Source organism: Panicum virgatum, chromosome 1K (genome assembly GCF_016808335.1).
Source record: "Panicum virgatum strain AP13 chromosome 1K, P.virgatum_v5, whole genome shotgun sequence".
Classification (NCBI taxonomy): Eukaryota; Viridiplantae; Streptophyta; class Magnoliopsida; order Poales; family Poaceae; genus Panicum; species Panicum virgatum.
This window is the reverse complement of record NC_053136.1, coordinates 9,959,717-9,980,826: the sequence shown is the minus strand read 5'-3', so window position 1 is coordinate 9,980,826 and position 21,110 is coordinate 9,959,717. Positions and strand designations below refer to the sequence as shown.

Here is a 21,110-nt window from a genome sequence, read left to right as displayed (position 1 = left end):
CAAACCAGCCAAAACAAGTTGCCAACATTCATTTTTCAATCAAATTTATGGCAATCAATTCTTAATGTCAGGGGTTGAAAGCTTGTCATGCTTTACTTAGCAACGAGGCCAAGCCTATGTCAAAGACAATCAGAAGCTTAAAGCACTCATTTCAGTCATGCACAGCCTTGCCCGGGTTCTCACAAGTGCAAAGTGAGCCGTCCCGAAAGCTCGATCAATGCGACAAGCAATCCCACCTGGATTTTTTCAATCCATTTCAAGAACAGTGCAAGCAATTTTATCAGATTTAGATCATTTCATGTATGAATTGCTGAACGAAAAGCTACACTAGCATGAATAAGATAGCAAAGCATATCAACACGCCCTAACATGCTAGTAGCCAAGACAAGGTGACCATGTTTTCATATTTTCAAATCAAAATAGCTTAACTCAGATGATGTCATATACATAATGGAGCCAGCTATACATGATCAAATTTATCAACTCACACTAGCAGGCACTATAAGGTCATAGCAATGTATACAAGAATGCTAGTGCAAGTGAGACAATGCAAAATGCAAATATGTACAATGCATATGCACAATGCAACTACCAAACTAAAACTTAAGAGAAAGACAAAGAAAAGTCAAAAGCTAAGCAACTGAAGAAATCAGCAAATACAATGGCTCAAAGACGCACAGGACTAGACCAAATGGATCCAACTGAGTACCATGGAAAAGGCAACAATCAGAAAACCACAAGTCCATCCTGAGAGGAAAACGTACAAGCCGAACGCTCACATACCTCGATGAAGATCCCGCTGGACCTAGAACATAGCAAGCTCGAGGTCACCTCCCCTGCGTCCTCAGCGGGTCCACCTTCTGCTCGAACAGGTTCTTGTAGAGGTGAACGATCGAAGTGGAAGTAGTGGTACTGGATCGTCCTCCTAAGCTGAGGTAGTCGAAGCAGAAGGGACCGGAGCCTGCAGCCCGCGCAGTAACTCCAGACCATCATCAACACCTGAGGTAGATCTCCCCCTCAACAAGTGACACCTAGCACAAGAGAAGCTAGGACACTAGAAGATAGCAAACACCAAAGATCAAGAGCAAAACTCAAGCAAATGGTTAGGTGTTAGTCAAGCCACATGCAAGGGTATACCAAAAGACACTCTAGAACATATCAAGACAAAAGATATCCCTAGAATAATCTAAAGGCACTCAACAACATGAACCAAGGCAGCAAGACTATATGAAGAAGATACTTGAGCTAGCAACCAGAACTAAGGAGCAAAAGCTACACAAGCATGAGGGGACTGGACAAAGCATACACCCTGAGCTAGCAAGAGTCATGACAAAATGAAAATCACAAAAACTAGCATACAGAGTGGCTAGTCCACCAAAGCACAAGCATAGACCTAGCAAGCAAAACAAGTAGAGATGTAGAATCTACAACATGACACACGCAGAAAATGTACAAAGAACTCAAACGACAAACTCAAATGTACATAGGATACAACAGCCACCATGGGCCATCCATCGGCCTTGGAGAACCATCAAGTCTTGATCAAACCTGCATAAGACCAAGATCCATGGAGCGCTTGTACTCCAGGCCTCCAACCTGCATCACCATCGAGACAAAGGAGGAGCAAACGTCTCGACACAGGGGTTAGCAAAGTGAGAAGCAAACCAGTGACGAGCCATTTGCTCTACAGAAGGGTAAGCAAAGTCAGGCAAAGCGTATCCCCTGTCCCGTCTACCGCGTGACTGACGAGCACTACCGCGAGGAAGACGTGGAGCCTAAAAACCTCCTCCAAAGCCTCGGTCCCGTGGTCCATAGCCGTACTGAAAACGACCAGGAGCACGACCGGCAAAGCGACCACCCACTAGAGCACGGTAACCACCACCGTCTCCCTGACCTCCACCTACACGGCGCGCCCTAGCATCTCGCCTGTCACCACGCCGAGAAGGACCATGCACCCGAGCAGAGTACATGTCCGCGTTCCGTCTCTCCTGCTCTCTCCTCACAGCCCGCTTCCTCCTGAAGCAAAACTCCTCCAGGTGACCTTCCCTGTCGTTCCGTCTCTCATGCTCTCTCCTCACAGCCCGCTTCCTCCTGAAGCAAAACTCCTCCAGGTGACCTTCCCTGTCACAGAACTCGCAGTGGTACCTCACCTCACGCTTGGGAGGTGGAGGCCTAGCCTGCGGACGGGGAGGAGCAGTCCTCTTCTTCTGGGCAACCTGGGCTGTGGCAGCAGGGAGCGTGTCGAGGGAATTCCTCAGCTCATTGGGCTTTGGAACCCTGTTGACGCTTCTTAAAGCGCCAATTTACGTACCGCAAGCGCACGGATCGTGTAGCTTTTCTCTTAGAGTATTCCCCCAAGGTTTATCAATCCACGGAACAAGTGTATTACTATACTTAACTAAGCACTAATGATGTTGGTAAAAGATCTATATTGAGTGTTTGAATGTGAAATAGATCTAATCTAACCAATCTAATCTAATCTAGACTAGTGAGCAAAGATAGATGTGTGCACAAGATATGAAGAGCATTTGTCCATAGGGTCTAGGATCACTAGAGATGTAATCGCCAAGCAACGAAGAACGGATCTAATCTACCAAAGGTGTGTTCCAAGATCAAAACCTTTCCCTCCCGCATACTGTCACTACACGAGGATAATCGGTAACGAATCAACAAGAACACGATAGTTGATGTAATCTAAGTAAACCATGCAAGAGCAAAGCAAACCCAAAGCCAAGTCGCGAACTATTAGGCATCAAAGCATCATCAACAAGAATCATGATAGATCAATCTCATAAATGATTCGGCAATTACAACTCAAGATCTCCTTACAACCCCAAGAATAAACAAGGACTTTACCCCATGAAGCTAAGCGAAGCGTAGTCGATCATGGTGACGAAATCTCCGGCAAGGGATGGATCCCTTGCTGTCCTCCAACTTACAGCGGCGCCGAGGGACGATGAGGTCTCCGGTGTCGCCTTTCTCTTGTGTCTAACTCGAATGTATCTCTGGATGCTCTTTCTCTATGATCTCTGCAATCTCCCTGGATCCCCTCTCTTTGACGGCGGCTTCGGGGTATTTATAGGAAGATATGGTCGGTGGTTTTGGTAAAACATAGGTTAGGGTTGACGCATACTTCGTGCTGAAGAAAACTGAGATCGATTGGACTCCGAAAAGGGCTAGGCCGGCCGGCCCAAGGACTCCAGGCCGGCCGGCCTGGGCCTTTTCTGGCCCCTTTCGGTCCCATCTTTTTCGTGTGGCCTCTTGCTCTTATTCCTCATCTTAGCCCAGTTGTAACCATGCGTCAAAACATCTCCGAAAATATCCAATTTCCTGTCAAAATACAACATGCTCCAAAATCCAGGACAAAATCGAAAACGGTCAAGTTCGGGTGCCAAGTGGCGGGTTAGTAAATGAATCATCCCGAAGAATTTACCAAAACAACTCCTAATCATATAGTAAAATGGGTACTTAAGGAGCGCCAATATTCCCCCCATGCTTAGCTTTTGCTCGTCCTCGAGCAAATCAAATCATCAAATCCTTCCATGGGTTGCTCAAGAGTTCTCGAACTGCAAAATTTACTTATGCAAACAAGTCTAACAATATTTCTTCAAACAAAGGTCAGAGGAGCAGCGAGGATAATCATATCATGGACGTTTAAAAACTCATCCAATATTAATCCACAACTCTTACCTTTAGCCGGCAACTCGAATAGCGACAACACTTGATTTTCTTGCCATCCTTGGAGGTTTTTCTCTCTCTTTTTTATTTAAGAAACAAAATACCCTACAACAAAGGTTAGACCAAAAATTCTTGCACAAGTCCTTTCATGTCTCTCAATATAAGTGGCTATCCTATTCTTATTTGCAAACTCTCATCTCCCGAAGTCTCTCAAGTATAAAGTGGGGCTATAGGTGAGGCTTAGCAAAGTATATACATATATTGTCAAATTAAGAAAACCTTCTAATGATTGCTTACCTTCCGAGCCAATGATCATGAGAGTTTCTCCATAATGTAAAGGGTTCAAGGGTAAGAAGATTTAGAATGGTGGACATGTGCAAAGGCATACAAAAAGATCGACTTCAAGGCACAAGCATCGTCCTCGTTGTCGGATTGCACATGGTTGGAATTGAGGATATTGTTCTCAAACAACAAGGTGATATCTCTTTGCACTTCTCCAATCATAGAATCCCCTCTTTTATTTTTTTTCTTCTCTTCTCATACATTTTTTTCTTTCTTTCTTTCTTTCTCCCGAATTTTCTCTCTCTTTTCCGAACCTTTTCATAAGACACTTTCTATAAAACATAGATAGGAAAATCTCCAAAGTGTCTCCCTAAATTTTTAGAGCCCGAACCGAGACCAGAGAGGCCTAGGCCGGCCGGCTCAAGAGGTGTAGGCCGGCCGGCCTGGGGCTTTCCCAGGTCGGATTCGGTCCATCTTTTGAATACTCCTTGCTTTCTTCATCCCAAAGTTATGTTTTATACAAATCATGCGCAGAAACAGAACGTATCCTCACAATTGGGTTGTGGTCAAGGAAGATGATAATAAACAAGATAATCTCGGGTTCGGGTTTTGGAATCCGGTAGATTTCATGAGTTGTTCCAATGAGGAATTCTCATTACCGAATATTGACGTGGCTAGCAATTCAGAGATGAAAAATACGGACATGATCATTGATCGAAATTAAAACTCCCAAGAGAAAGAAATCCTAACTCAGCTCAATGTACATCCAATACTTATGGTAGAACGAATATAGCTTGTGGATGATAGGATTTTTACTCTCAACTTGCCAAGAACATGATCAACCTTATGTTTGTAGGGATTTTATTATTTTTATGAAATAAAAGTCCTCCAAATCATGCCTTACTCGCAAGCGTAATCAAAACCAAGCGCTAGATCAAAGCTCAAGTGTGGGTATTAACATGGATGAATAATCTACTAAGCTCCACAAATACGAAATAAATTTCATGACAACGCTCGTGAACAATTGCTTAAAAAGAAAATAAAGTAAAACTGAATGTATAAATAAAATTGCACGATCCAACAAAAACAAAGACTCTTTTTATTTTGTTTTCATGACTCAACACTAATTTAAGACTCACTCTCACACATGCGAAAAATAAAGCACACAATGCTAAACTATGACTCTCACACATGGGAAAAATAAAGCACACTCACATGACGAACTTTCGAGTAAACAAAGACCAAAATTCAATCTACGAGTCGTCACACCTTCCCCCCATGCTTAGATTATGCGGCGTCCTCGTCGCAATGATATAAAAGACGGGTGTGACACTCGTCGGTGTTCTCAACGGCACCTCGGGCAATTGCATCTTGGACGCCCTCCTCCTTGCTTTTGTAGATTTCCGACCATCCCGAATAACTTCCTTATGTTGCGGAGAAGGAAGTTGTAATCTCTTTCGGCCAAGCTCTCGATGTCGTCCATCCTTCTATCCATTGCCATGATTCGATCGTGGCACCTATCAATGGTGGCATGGAGGTCCGCGATGTCATTGCGGCACTTGTCACAGCACCCGAAGTGATGGCCGTCGCGGTTGGGGCTGTCTTCTTCGGGCTCGTCGTCCTCCTTCTTCTTCTTGCCGCTATCGCCTCCGGAGGGGTCATCTTCTTCTTTTCTCTCCTCTTCGGCCCACCCCGGCCAATCATCATCGTAGTCACGACCGGTGGCACCCCATGAACCAGGGCTCATGGTGCTCTCCCAATCGTTGTCCCCCGCATAATCCTTCGGCTCCAGGGTGTGCTCGATGTAGTTCTTTCTTTTGATTCTGAGGAGGCGCAAGGAACGCCTAGGCGCGGGTGGCTTTTTGTCTTGTCGCTTCTCGCCTTCGTCTTCGTCGCTGCTGATGACGACGACCACCCTTTGGGCTTGAGCTAACTTCTCGTTGTACCATTGAAGGCCCTTCCCTCCTACGCTCATCCTTGCTTGAGTATTGAATTTCTTCGGAGGAGCTTTCGCTTCATAACGCTTCGCTTCGACAAGGAGGGGCATCGCACCGGTTGCCAAGATGGGGCTAGGTGTCTTTGGCGTGGGGGTGTCGGGCGTCAAGCCCCTCTCCTCGATCTCCATTGCTTCAATCATGGCTCTTGCGCTCGCTGGACCGGCCATTGTCGACGTCTCTCATGAGGTGGTGGTGTAGATTTGAAAAGTATGAGAGAATAGATCTACCCCGCGCCTCTATTTATATCCCGAAAAGACTTGGACGAGAAGTCCAAAATCTCTTCAGTTTTGGCATGCGAAATCTATAAGGCACAGGTTTGAAATTTCCTTATCTCGCACCTACCAAAAATCGAGACCGAAACACACACGAAGTGGCTTAGGCCGGCCGGCCTAGGGGTGTTGGGCCGGCCGGCCCAGGGGGTTTTTCAGCCCCCTGGACTCCAACTTTTTCTGAGGTGCACACCAATAAATTACAAGCTTATGTTTTACTCAAAGTTCGTCCAGAATAGAAATAAAACAATGAAAATAAAATCTAAAAGAGAATATTTACAAACTTACCTTGCTTAACGTCGTTAGGCTTGACGTTCCGGTTCCTCATCCATGGTGTATATGTCGATGTAATGAAGGGGCACGACGTCGGGCTCCAAGAATACCTTTAGTCACTGTCCGTTCACCACATATTGGTCGCCTTTCGCATCCATGATTGTCACCGCTCCCGTGGGTGAAACTGAGTGTACAACGTATGGTCCATCCCATTTGCTTTGTAATTTTCCTTTGCCGAAGAGTTTGAATCTTGAATTGTAGAGTAGGACCTTGTCTCTTTCTTTGAATTCCTTGTTTTGTAATCATTTGTCGTACCATCTCTTCATCCTTTCTTTGTAAATTGATGCACTATTGTACGCTTTCAATCTTAACTCCTCCAATTCACTTATTTGGATTCTCCTTTTAATTCCAGCAGCTTCCGCATCAAAGTTCATTTCCTTCATCGCCCAATACGCCTTATGTTCTAGCTCAACCGGCAAGTGGCATGTTTTTCCATAAACAAATTGATAAGGAGTCATACCAATCGGGGTTTTGTGTGCCGTACGATATGCCCATAGTGCATCATCTAGTCTCTTCGACCAATCTTTTCCTCCTTTTACCATGGTCTTCTTTAAAATGTCCTTCAATTGCTTGTTCGAAGTCTCCGCTTGTCCGTTTGTTTGGGGGTGATAAGCCGTGGACACTCTATGTTCAATTCCCAATTTCTTCAAGCATTTACCAAAGTCTTTGCCCGTGAAGTGTGTTCCTCCATCGCTTATCAAGATTCTCGGGATGCCATATCGAGGGAAGATTACCGATTTAATCATGTTTATGGACTCCTCCGTTGATGCCTTCCGACATGGCATAGCTTCAACCCACTTTGAAATATAGTCCACCATCACCAATATATGCTCAAATCCATGTGAGTTCACGAATGGTCCCATGAAATCGATTCCCCAGACATCAAATAGATCTATTTACAAATTGTAGTTCAATGGCATGGCATTCCTTTGCGAGATATTCCCCGTTCTTTGGCATTCCGGACAAGTCGAAACAAATCTTTTTGCGTCTTCATGCATCTCGGGCCAATAGAATCCACTAGCCCATACCTTAGCTTGAGTTCTAAAGTGCCCATAATGTCCTCCATATCCCGACGAGTGACACTTTCTTAGAACTTCTTCACGTTCCTCTCTCGGTATGCATCTTCTTAGGACCCCATATTCTCCATATCTATATAAGTATGGTGGATCCCAATAGTATTTTCTTCTTTCCGCGATCACTCTTTTCTTTGCATTCTTGTCCAAGTGATCCAAGGGCATCCCTTTTATTGTCCTTATTATTTCATTCATCCAACTATCTTTGTCGAGAATTCTATATAGGTGATCATCTCTCATTTGATCCTCGATCGGTTCTTTTCCATCATCTCCATGGTTCATCCTTGATAGGTGGTCGGCCACAATATTTTCTGCTCCTTTCTTGTCCCTTATCTCCACATCGAATTCTTGTAGCAATAGGATCCATCGAATCAAGCGTGGTTTAGCATCTTTCTTGGACAAGAGATACTTGATTGCTGCATGGTCGGTATAAACTATCACCTTTGAATTTACTATGTATGATCTGAATTTTTCAAAGGCGAACACCACGGCAAGCAATTCTTTCTCCGTTGTTGCATAATTAAATTGGGCTTCATTGAGAGTCTTGCTTGCGTAGTAGATAGCATTTACCTTCCCCTCTTTCCTTTGTCCAAGAACGGCTCCTACGTCGTAGTCGCTTGCATCACACATGATTTCAAAAGGTAGATTCCAATCCGGAGGTTGCATGATAGGAGCACTTATGAGGGATTGCTTGAGTGTTCGAAATGCGTGAAGACAATCACTATCGAAGATGTACTCCACATCTTTTTGGAGAAGTTGTGTCAATGGCTTGGTGATTTTTGAAAAATACTTTATGAACCTCCTATAGAATCCAGCATGACCGAGGAAGCTCCTCAAAGATTTGATGTCCGTAGGTGGTGGCAATTTCTCCACGGTTTCTATCTTTGCTATATCCACCTCTATCCCTCTCTCGGAGATAACATGACCGAGAACAATTCCTTCTTTCACCATGAAATGACACTTCTCCCAATTAAGCACAAGATCAACCTCTCCACATCTTTAAAGAACTTTCTCCAAATTTGCCAAACAATTTTCAAAGCTAGTACCAAGCACCGAGAAATCATCCATGAATACCTCCATAATCTCTTCTATGAAATCTGAAAATATAGCCATCATGCACCTTTGAAAAGAAGCTGGCGCATTGCACAATCCAAAAGGCATCCTCCGATATGCAAAAGTTCCATACGGGCAAGTAAATGTGGTCTTATGTTGATCATCTGGATGAATAGGTATTTGGAAGAATCCCGAGTATCCATCAAGGTAGCAAAAGTGTGAATGCTTTGCCAACCTTTCTAGCATCTCGTCAATGAATGGTAGTGGAAAATGATCCTTCCTTGTTGCCTTATTCAATTTTCTATAATCGATGCACATCCTCCATCCCGTGATGGTTCTTTGCGGTATCAATTGCTCCTTCTTATTTTTCACAACCGTGAGTCCTCCTTTCTTCGGAACGCAATGCACGGGGCTTACCCATTCACTATGTGGCACGGGGTATATTATTCCGGCATTCAACAATTTGATAACCTCCTTCTTCACCACATCACGCATAGCATGGCTCAACCTTCTTTGATTCTCTACGACCGGCTTGTATTGCTCCTCGAGTTATATACGATGTGTGCAAAAAGCGGGGCTAATACCCTTCAAGTCGTTAATCGAGTAACCGATCACCTTTTTGTGCTTCTTCAATAAATTCAGCAACTTCTCCGTCTCTTCCGGGCTCAATTTGTCGCTAATAATCACCGGAAAAGTCTTGCCATCTCCCAAAAATTCATATTTCAATCCCTTGGGGAGTGGCTTCATCTCAACATCGGGCGCACCATCCTCTTCTTGATCTAACTCTCCAATGTCTTCAAATTTTTCTTCCTCCAAATTCCCGTGTTGCGGCTTCAACTCTTCCATTATTTCCACTAGTTCTTCGTCTTGATCATCTTGAGCGTCTCCATTCTCCAAAGCGCGTTGGAGAGGATCCCTGAAAGAATCAATGGAACGAATGCTCTCTACCTCCTTGTTATCAAGAGGTAGAGGTGAAGCAAAAGACGGTTTTGAATGAAATTCAAATATGCGCTTCTCTCCATCTAGATCAAAAGTGACAATCCCTTTTCCAACATCTAGAACAGCATTTACTAATTTGAGAAAGGGTTTTCCAAGGATTATGCCTTCATGCTCATCATCACTAGCATTAATCACAAAAAAGTCGGTAGAAATTTTTTTACCCGCTATGGCAACATTTAGATTTCTAAGCACTCCTAGCGGTTTGATTAATCTACCATCTCCCATGATCAATTTAATGATTGTGGCATCTAGGTTTGCTGTTTCGTTAAAAACCTCAACATAAACCTTGGAACTCATCACACTAACATGGGCGCCAACGTCACATAAAACATTGTAACATTTTATTCCTTCTATTATGCAATCAACACGAGGTGTGGGTGATGGGTTACCTTCGCCTTGATCGCTTCCAATAGCATATACTTGGGCTATGTGCGCGTAGGGTGACGATTCCGAGTTCACCCCCAGGGTCCTTTTGATCTCCAGCACTTCGTCCAAGTCAATCTCTTCCTCTTTTTCTTCAAAAAGTTTCCGAATAATATCACCGGCCGATTCCTTGCCAAATGTATATCCCGTGTGATTATCTGGCGGGAAGTCTTCTGCTATCACCTTCGCCATTCCTCGCTGATTTGGATGCGGTCTTGCTTTGTCGAACAATCTTCAGAAGTCAATTTGTATCCAATCCATTTGCTCGAATTCCCTTAGCGATTTGGCGGTGCCCATGGTTCTTCCTTTCTTTTCCGGATCGTCTTTTGTTGCACTCCGGATCGATGCTTCTTCATCGTGGTTTGTCTCTATGACTTTCCCATGCTTTGGTTGTTCTTCCTTCACTTCCGATACCTCTTTTCTAAAAATTCCAGCAAGCCCCCGCACTTGAGATTCTTCCTCAGAGCTTGCCGAACATCGTTTTTCCCAATCTCTTCGCATGGCCGCACCCTTGCTGATTTTTTGTAAGAGTTGGGCGGCTTCCGTGAGTGTTTTCTCCATGAGATCTCCTCCTGCACACATTTGAACAAATTGCATGCACTCGGGGGTTAGGGAGAAGTAAAAGGTATGCAAGAGTACTTCACCGGAAAATCCGAGCTTCGGTCCTTGTTCAATCAATCCATTGAATCTATCCCATGCTTGATCTATCCCTTCTTCTTCTCCTTGCGCGAAGTTGATCACTTGCTTCCGAATATGTTGAACCTTGCTTAACGGAAAGAACCGCTCGCAAAATTTCTTCATCAAGTCATCCCAATTTCCTTTTACCTCGAAGGATGCAAGTGCAAACCATCTTCTCGCTTCTTCCGCAAGTGAGTATGGGAAAAGATTCCATCTAAACCAAGCAAGCGGAACTCCGTCTTGTTGTACCGTGTTGCATAGCATTGTGAACCACTTGATATGTCTATATGGGTTGTCCGTCTCATCTCCTCTAAAGGGGTTTGCCGCCGCCATCTTGAGGCTTGATCTCGTACTCGGTGGCTCGCAACACCGAATCTGATTTTTGCATGTCGAAGTCCTCCGACCGCGGGCTTGCATAATCCCTTAGTGATTTTTCTCCTTCCTCCACGTGTTGAATGAGATGGCCCATCTAGACAATCAAAACAAAAACAAAAACAAAAATTTTCTAGGGAAAAGATTAGGTGTTAGTAATCAACAAAATTAATACAAAGTTAAACGTAGCAAAATCGCTTGTTCTCCGGCAACGGTGCCAGAAAACCTTGTTGACGCTTCTTAAAGCGCCAATTTACGTACCGCAAGCGCACGGATCGTGTAGCTTTTCTCTTAGAGTATTCCCTCAAGGTTTATCAATCCACGGAACAAGTGTATTACTATGCTTAACTAAGCACTAATGATGTTGGTAAAAGATCTATATTGAGTGTTTGAATGTGAAATAGATCTAATCTAACCAATCTAATCTAATCTAGACTAGTGAGCAAAGATAGATGTGTGCACAAGATATGAAGAGCATTTGTCCATAGGGTCTAGGATCACTAGAGATGTAATCGCCAAGCAACGAAGAACAGATCTAATCTACCAAAGGTGTGTTCCAAGATCAAAACATTTCCCTCCCGCATACTGTCACTACACGGGGATAATCGGTAACGAATCAACAAGAACACGATAGTTGATGTAATCTAAGTAAACCATGCAAGAGCAAAACAAACCCAAAGCCAAGTCGCGAACTATTAGGCATCAAAGCATCTTCAACAAGAATCATGATAGATCAATCTCATAAAGGATTCGGCAATTACAACTCAAGATCTCCTTACAACCCCATGAACAAACGAGGACTTTACCCCATGAAGCTAAGCGAAGCGTAGTCGATCATGGTGACGAAATCTCCGGCAAGGGATGGATCCCTTACTGTCCTCCAACTTGCAGCGGCGCCGAGGGACGATGAGGCCTCCAGTGTCACCTTTCTCTTGTGTCTAACTCGAATGTATCTCTGGATGCTCTTTCTCTGCGATCTCTGCAATCTCCCTGGATCCCCTCTCTTTGACGGTGGCTTCAGGGTATTTATAGGAAGATATGGTCGGTGGTTTTGGTAAAACATAGGTTAGGGTTGACGCATACTTCGTGCTGAAGAAAACTGAGATCGTTTGGACTCCGAAAAGGGCTAGGCCGGCCGGCCCAAGGACTCCAGGCCGGCCGGCCTGGGCCTTTTCTGGCCCCTTTCGGTCCCATCTTTTTCGTGTGGCCTCTTGCTCTTATTCCTCATCTTAGCCCAGTTGTAACCATGCGTCAAAACATCTCCGAAAATGTCCAATTTCCTGTCAAAATGCAACATGCTCCAAAATCCAGGACAAAATCGAAAACGGTCAAGTTCAGGTGCCAAGTGGCGGGTTAGTACATGAATCATCCCGAAGAATTTACCAAAACAACTCATAATCATATAGTAAAATGGGTACTTAAGGAGCGCCAACAAACCCAAACTAGCAGTGTTTTCGGTGGTTCTTTAAGCACACCATCCACGGGGTCAACAAGCGAAGGCTGCGTGCTCGTGCTAGCAGTGTTTCCAGCAGCCTTGCCAATCTTACCATACAACATGTCAAAGTCTGACTTCGTGTATGTGTAACCGACCCCAAACCCATCACCACGCTTGAACTGCTTAATCATCATGCCCAACTGTGGCTCACTGCTAGAAACCCAACTCAGAATCGCCCTAAGATAGGTATTCTCGTTCTCTAAGTTGGCTTTCTCTACCGCAAGACTATCTAAATCAGCAATCAAACCAAGACAAACAGAGCAGTCAATAGGTGGGCTAGACTCTACGACCTTAGTCTTTCCAAAAGACTTGATCAAAGCGTTCTTCTCCTCTAGCTCCGACCTAAGCGTGGGACAAAGCTTGCAAGCGCCAAGCAAAGCAGGCCTAGATCTAAGCTCCTCTAGTTCACAAACAACAGTAGCAAACTTGGACTGCAAAGAAGCTAGATCAGACTTGAAGATAGGACACTCATCGCATTCAAGCACATCACTAACAATGGGAGCGTCCTTGACAAGTTCAAGCTCATGCTTGGCCTTGGCTAGCTCATGAGACACGTCAGAAAGCGAAGTCTTAGCAACATCTAAGTTCGCGACGTTCTCATCATGCTTGGCACGGAGAGCAACAAGATCATTCATGTGAGATATGCAGCCAGCGCACTCATCCTCACTAGATTTCTCCCTAGCACAAGCCAGCTCAGCCCTAAGCTTTCTACGCTCTCTAGCTGCTTCCTTAAGCAGCCTCTTCTGGTTGTCGAGAGCGGCGTACAACTCCCTAACCTCTGTATCAAGCAGGTCGATCATGGAGTTTACCTCTGAATCGCTCTCGGATCCAGGAGAAGAGCCGGAGTGCGTCGTTGTAGCATGTCCACCCGAAGACGCACGAGCACCATCGGCTTCGCCCGCCATGGGGCAGAAGCTCTTGCGCCGACCGGCCGCCAAGCAAAGGCCGATGAAGCCGGTGGCTTCCTTGTCCCGCTTCTTCTTCTTGTCGTCGTCGTCGGAGGTCGGTGAAGAAGAGCTGTCGGTGTCGGAGCTCTTGTCGAGGTCGCTGAGCTGTGCCAGGAAGGCCTTCTCCAGCTTCTTGGCCTTGTACTAGAAGCGCTTCATGAGCGACTCCTTGTCGAAGCATCCTCCCCGGTCACGACTGCGGTGCTTGTGGCGCCGACGCTCCTTGTTGGAGCCTCCCTCGTCGCGGTCGCGGTGGCGGTAGTAGTCGAAGGAGTTGTTCTGGCCACCGCCGGACTTCTTGGGGCAATCGGCGACGAAGTGGTTCAGATCGCCGCAGTTGTAGCACCGGGGTTCTTCTTCCTCTGCCTGTTGTGGTAGACGCGCTGGAACTTGCTGATCAGGAGGCACAAGTCATCGTCGCCCAGCGTCTCCAGCTGCTCATCTGAAACAGAAGGCAAAGAGGCAAGAGAAAAGCCAAGAGCAGAGTTAGCGTTAGAGCTCGATCCACCAGGGCCAGTCATAAGAGCGACGCTCTTGGAAGGAGGGGCACCATTGAGCTTGGCTCGTATCTGGTTATCCACCTCCGTGGCCTTGAGCTTGCTGAAAAGCTCGTTCACGGTCAGAGTCTCATAGCCTGCAGGCTCAATGATCGTGTTCACCTTGAGATCCCACACAGAGCGATCAAGTGCGTAAAGCAACTTGAGGGCCTTCTCGTGCTCTGTGTACTCAAGGGCACCAGTAGATCTGTTTGCATTGACCTTGTTCACAATCGACTGAAAACGACTGAACATCAGGTCAATGCTCTCACCCGGCTCCTGTGAAAAGTTCTCGTACTCACGCCGGTGAGTCTCGAACAGTCTGGCCTTCACCTGAGGTGTACCCTCGTGGTAGTTCTCATGACACGTCCAAATTTTGTGGGCTTCCTGAAAACCCTGGACGCGTGAGAACTCCGCACGAGAAACGCCAGCGAACAAGGCATTGACGGACTTGGCGTTAGCCTCGTGCTGGGTCACCTGGAGAGGTATGGTCCGAACAGCAAGAACCTCGTAAAGGTGGTTCGTGGTAATCTCCCAGACATCGGCTCCCATGCTCTGCAGGAAGGCTCTCATGCGAACCTTCCAGTAGTCATAGTCCTCGCCGGAAAACATGGGGATCTTACCAAGACTCGCAATGGTCGCCGAGTGGTTTTCGAACCGGTTAAGGTACTGAAAACCTCAACCAAGCTCTGATACCAATTGAGGGACCGAAGCCGGCGACCAGAGGGGGTGAATGAGAGCAGATCAAAATTTCTTCGAAATTCAAATCGTCGGCCTATGTCCCAAAATCACCTAAGCCCTCAAGCGTTCTGAGCAGAGTTTGGAATAGCTATGGAAAAGCTAAACCAACACAAAAAGGCCTCGAACGAGCGAGCGAACCCACGAAGCAAATCGGAAGCGAATTAGGAAAACTGCAGAACTGACCTCCCTGGACCGGTCTGACCGGTGCGCTGGACTGGTCTGACCGGTCTCGGCTATTCAAAAACTAGCAGACCGGTCTTGCCTACCGGTCTGACCGGTGGCACCCAGAAAACCCCCGAAAACTTGGATTCAAACGATGAATCTCAACCAAATGACCACGAAAACCGATGAAACTTGGGGGATAGCTTTGCCCCTACCCCGTGAACATATACCTAAGAGATCTCGTCCTAAAGATCAACCAATCTTGAGAATTCGAGGAGAGATCAAGAGGGATTGGGGTTTTCTCAAAAACTCAAGAACTCCAATTCTGAAGAGCCAGCGCTTCCAGAAGGTTTGGCACGAGGCTAGAAGCACAAGAATCACAACAAAGAGCTCGTAGAATCCTAGCAATCATGTGCACCAAAAACGAAATAGAAATCCTTCACACAAGGGCACAAAAACGAGGGAATTGGATTGATTCAAAAGCCCAGAGGGCACAAGGAGGATGGGGCCTCCTTTCCCAATCAAATCCAATACAAAGTCTCACAAATCCATAATCAAAACCTACTCTAAAGAGAGGAACAGAGGGAGGGAGACACAGGGGCGGCGGCCTGGAGAACAGAAGAGTCCACGAACAGATTACAAAAGCCGCAATTAACCTAACACAAGTGAAGGGGTATTTATACCCGCGGGACCGGTTAGACCGGTCAGACCGGTGCCAGGGACCGGTTGGCCTGCAGCACCCCCTGTACACGATCTCATCCGACGGCCGAGGTTCTTTCTTCGAAACGAAGTCTTCTCCGTGATGCCGCCGTCTTGATGAAGATCCAGTCCGCGATTTTGGAGGGTCCGCGAAACCCGGGTAGGTGGCCGGTTTTGAGAAAACCGCCAAAACCTCATGCGCGGGAAGATTCCCGCCTCCACGCCGTGGCCCTAGACGCCGTTCCCGCCTCGGCCTTCTGACGGCCCTAGACGCCGCCCGACGCCCGTCACCTCCTCGCCCGCAGCGAGGCCCTAGACGCCTTCGACGCCCGTCGCCTCCGTCAGTCCCGAGACCGACGCCCGTGCCTCCACGACTTGGCGTCTTCAACCGCCGTCCGCCTCCTTGGTTTTGTGGCGCAACCCAAGAAACCCGCCTTCCGTCGCCGCTTGCGCCCTCGATCCAGGAGTGGACGCCACAGCTGCCGCCCGGTCCGAGCTCCGGTCCCGGCTGCCCTTCACCGCTGTCCACCGCACGGTCCATCGGCCACAGCACCTCCACGGCAGCTCCCCGTCGACACTCGACGCCCGTGTACCTGCAATCCAAAGACCAAGCGCACGATCACACCGCACGGTTGACAATTCACTCATCACAGGCAGGATAGAGTACTCACATTCCTCACTAGCGACGGTGGAATTGTCCCCTGAAGGAGGTTACCAGATATATTGAGACGCTCCAAGCTTTCGCACTCACCAATGGATGTTGGAATCACACCAGAAATTATATTACTAGAGAAATCAAGTTCGCCAAGATTTTTGAGATTCCCCACTTCTGTTGGGAAAGATCCAGATAAGGAATTATGTGCAAGATACATGAACCTCGATAATGTAGTTATGGAAAATAGTTCTTTAGGTGTTGGGCCAGAGAGATTATTATGGGAGAGATCCAACACTTCTAAAGGGCAGTTACTGAGACTAGAAGGTATAACTCCACTAACTGCATTAGTACTAAGGAGAAGGATAGTAAGTTTTGTAAGGTTACCAAAAGTTACAGGTATGGGACCTGACAAAGCATTATTTGATAAAGATAATTTGTTCAAATTCTTGAGTTCGCTGAGAGATGCTGGAATAACACCTTTGAGAATGTTACGAGTCATGATAAGCTCTTTCAAGTTGACAAGGTTGCCTATTCCTTCTGTTATTATTCCAGCTATATTGTTGTATGACATAACAAGATACTCCAATTGTGTTGAGAGATTAGCAATTGAATTTGGTAACACGCCTTGGAGTTTGTTCGTACCAACAGCTAGTACCTTCAACTTGCTAGAGTTGGTTAGACTAGTAAAAAATTCCCAATCAACATTATTTGTTGCTTGGAACTTATTTGCTTCAAGCCACACTATAGACAGGTCCTTTTGGCGAGCTCCCAAGCATCGGGGTATTGTTCTCGATAGGAAATTTGATGCTGTTTGAATCCATTGTAGCATCGTGGCGTTGCATAGGGATGATGGCAGTGTACCACGTAATTAATTATCTGTTACAAGAAACTGTTTTAGGTTTGGAAACTTGCTACCTACATCAGATGGAAAACTCCCAGTGAAGTTATTGAATTGTATGTTCAAATTTTTAAGAGAGATTGAGCATCGAAAGCGGAAAAAAGCCTTCCAGTTTGTTAGTGTCTATATAAAGTCCAGTGAGAGCTTGGAGGTTTCCAAGCACGTCGGGTATCAAACCTGAAAGGTAGTTAGTTGAGAGAGAGAGGGTTGTAAGCAACCCAAGACTTCCTAATGATTCAGGGATCTGACCCACCAGAGCATTTTCTTGGAAATCTAAATATTTTAGTGATGATAGGTTTCCTAAGAAAGAAGGTATGGATCCTTCGAGCTTGTTTTGTGCCAATTCAAGTACATTAAGAGACAAGAGTGATTGCAGTGGTGGTATGCTTCCTTCTAGTTCATTGGCGGGAATACTGAGAAAGGTCAGGGCTGAGAGGTTTCCAAGTGAAGTAGGGAGTGTCCCAGAGAATTGATTGAAACCTAGAGATAGCTCGTTAAGATTCTCAAGCCTTCCTATCTCTGTTGGGATTTCTCCTGTCATGTTGTTGAATTCTAGGATGAGATGTTTCAGATTTACAAGGCTTCCAATATTGAGAGGGATTCTTCCTGTTAGCCTGTTTTCACCAAGATCGAGTAACTGAAGATTATGCAACGAGCTGAACTCGCTTGGTATCTCACCTTGCAGTCTGTTACCTTGGAGAGAAATACTGACAAGACGAGTGCAGTTCGACAGCGACGGTGGAATCTGCCCCTGGATGGAGTTGTTGCTAAGCTGCCGAGTTTCAAGGTCATGAAGATTACCGAGCTCTTGAGGCAGAGCGCCGTGGAAGTGATTCTGAGCAAGGTTGAGCCGCCTCATGTATGTGAGGTTGCCGAGCGCAGGGGTGATGGTGCCAAGGAGGTTGAGCTCGCCGAGGTCTAGCACAACCACACGGCCACGGCGTCTTCTGCTCAAGCCACACACCACGCCCTGCCACTGGCACATTGGAAGGGATAGGTTACCCCATGATGCAAGGGATCGCGATGGGTCACTCATTATGCGCGACTTGAAAGACATGAGCGCGAGGTAGTCACTGATACCGCCGGGGGTGGAGGTTGCAGGAGCTTCCAGTAAAGCTTGGGGCGCCACATGTATGGCATGGCATGCGAGGAAGATGAAGGCTAGCAAGAGAGACTCAAGGAGCAGCACCATTGCTGTCGCTGAAGCTTTGCTTCGGGAGGCTATCTAGTCGTGTGTGCTTAGGTTTGTTCAAGGCAACCGGCCAGAGTTCCTGTTGCTTATATGGTTGGAGGTGGCACTTGCTAGCGAGTATATTTTAAGTCGCTAACATTGCACTCCCCTTCCCACAATTAGCATTCTTTTAGAAACTTTCAAACACATTTGTAGTCATGAGAATTGATCATATCGCCCCTAATTACTCATGGTTGCTGTAATTTAAAACCACGTTGTCTGTTTGATTTTCTGGATCCTGATAAATGCGAATGCATTAGAATAAGGAACACAAAATCAATTACTTATTTGATTGGCTCCATACGCTTCTCCATACTTTTTTTTATTAGTGTGAGTGTTGTTTTAATTGATTATGTCTTTGAAGACAAATTAAGGATGAACTCGTCTTGTGGTTTAACTTTGGCCCCTCATCTCTTTAAACGGGCCAACAAGTTTTTTTACCGAATTCAGTAGGGAAGGCCTCTAGCTGTTTTCTTTATATAAGTTTTGTTTAATCCATGTATATTTTTAATTCACTCCCATGGCCATGATAAGTCGAATTTAAACCTGTAAATCATAATTAGATGCAATAGATGCTCTAGCCGCTAGAGCCCCTATTGCACTGCCAATAAATTTGCAAGAGCAAGGTGATGTTGACTCGGATTTTTTATGGAAATAGGATCGCGCCTCTCGCAAGGAAAGGAAAGGAAAGTAACAAAACCATTCAGCCACATCATAATGTGGAACCAGTATCCAATATCATAATGTGGGATATCAATATTAAACTATTCAATAATTGAGGGTTCAAAGTTGGACTTCTTCATGACATGAATGGACCTGCGAATTAAGTCGCCAAAGATCCTTTTCAATTCACCGTAACCGTTCATCCACATTTTGTTTATTTTTTCCAATGCAAGTCCGACCAGTTCAACAAGAAAGGAAAGGAAAGTAACAAAACCATTCATCCACATCATAATGTGGAACTAGTAGTGTCCAACATCATAGTGTGGGAGATCAATATTAAACCATTGAATAATTGAGGGTTCAAAGTTGGACTTCTTCATGACCGGAATGGACCTGCGAATTAAGTTGCCAAAGATCCTTTAATTTAGCGCTTGGTTGGGAGCCAGATTTTGCCATAGATTAGGCTGATGCTTTAATTTGCTGGTAGCCACATGCCTACATATATATATTAGGCGTCCCCCTGTGCATCAGAAAGAAAAAGTACTGATTGGATGCAGAAATGGCCGCTTGCATTGCAGTAGAAGTCAAGACATGATGCTTCTTGCCTACTTATGTATACATACATGTCAAGATGGTCAGGCATAGCTAAGTCCAAGCTGTGGACTGACAGTGTTTCACAGTCAATGAAAATTACCAATAGGGCATTGTTAGGCCATGTGTAGTTCCCAAAAAAAATTTCTACATTACCTGTTACATTGAATCTTTGGACACATGCACGGAGCATTAAATGTAGTTGAAAAAATAATTAATTACATAGTATAATTGTTTCATACAAGATGAAATTTTTAAGCCTAATTAGTCCATGATTGAACATTAATTATCAAATAACAACGAAATGTGCTGCAGTACCAAAATCCAAACTTTTTCGCAAACTAAACAAGGCCAGGTTTATGTCCAATTCTCAGACAATAGCACTGCGGTCAGCACGCTTTATCACTTGGCTGCCAAGTTCCATCTGTTATTATGGAGCTTATCCGATCGGATGGCCCGTTTCCTGTCATATTTTCTGATCCCGTATTCAATGATCATTGACCAATTTGGCAATCCCTTGATAATCTGGTTGTCTCGACGAGTGCGTGTTCTTACCTAAACTCGATCATCTAGCTTGCTATAGTCTTCTTGGAAGGAACAGCACGGCCGGCAAGATTGTCCTATATATGTAAAAAAAAGTAAAAAAAACCTTGAAAATATTTGGTGAGCTATCATGATGTTTATCAGGTCTTTCAGAGCAGGCACCGTCACAACTCCGGCGCTGAAGTTTGGTGGAAGAAGAAAATATCTGTTATATACATTTGGATTTGGAGAAACAAGGTTATCTCGGTTTCACGTAATCACCAAAAAGAATAGAAGCTGCGGCAAGACAAGTGCAGGCTGCAGCCGGTCAAGTCATGTACAACAGGGGTGACAAAGAAAAATAAATTCGCTCATCTACAGCAATTCTGCATAACGCTTTCCCAATAACCAGCTAATAGGAATATCTTAATATTTCGTCTATATTATTAGAGGAGTTGTTTTTGCAGTTCCCTAATAATCTTATTTAGATCCAACTACTGTCTTGGGAGATTGCCAACTTTCCATCTATTTGGAAAGAGTTAGGATGGATTATTACTTTGTTTTAATAATTGTTGAGAAACGGGAAAGATATATAGAGTGAGGACTATTTACACGAGCTTCCCAATCCCAATATGGTAGTTGATTGGGGAACAGGGATCTGTTGGAGATGTTTTAAGTCGAATCAACATTATCATGAAAGATTATTAGGGTCTGCTTAGATCCACCTAGCAAATCCATTAGCTGGCTAATTAGATACTCCCTCTCTTCCAAATTGTAGTTCATTTGACTTTTTTATCCCAAGTTTGACCACTC

The 21,110-nt window shown here is 45.3% G+C and overlaps 1 protein-coding gene across 1 annotated transcript; it reads right to left on the bottom strand.

The window, feature by feature from the left end:
• Positions 1-827: 827 nt before the first annotated feature.
• LOC120652405 (putative receptor-like protein kinase At3g47110) lies at positions 828-18,482 on the bottom strand. The gene is made up of 2 exons (XM_039930222.1): positions 17,984-18,482; positions 828-961 (listed from the first exon to the last, which is right to left on the bottom strand). The coding sequence occupies exons 1-2, from the start codon at positions 18,480-18,482 to the stop codon at positions 828-830; spliced, it is 633 nt and encodes a 210-aa protein (XP_039786156.1).
• Positions 18,483-21,110: the final 2,628 nt, after the last annotated feature.

Bases quoted from the DNA above. Each gene is read 5' to 3' on its own strand.
- LOC120652405 (XM_039930222.1), bottom strand. From the start codon at position 18,482: ATGGTGCTGCTCCTTGAGTCTCTCTTGCTAGCCTTCATCTTCCTCGCA. The intron at 962-17,983 runs GTAACAGACTGC...CGCGGGCTGCAG, and splicing joins TGTCAGTATTTCTCTCCAAG to GCTCCGGTCCCTTCTGCTTC.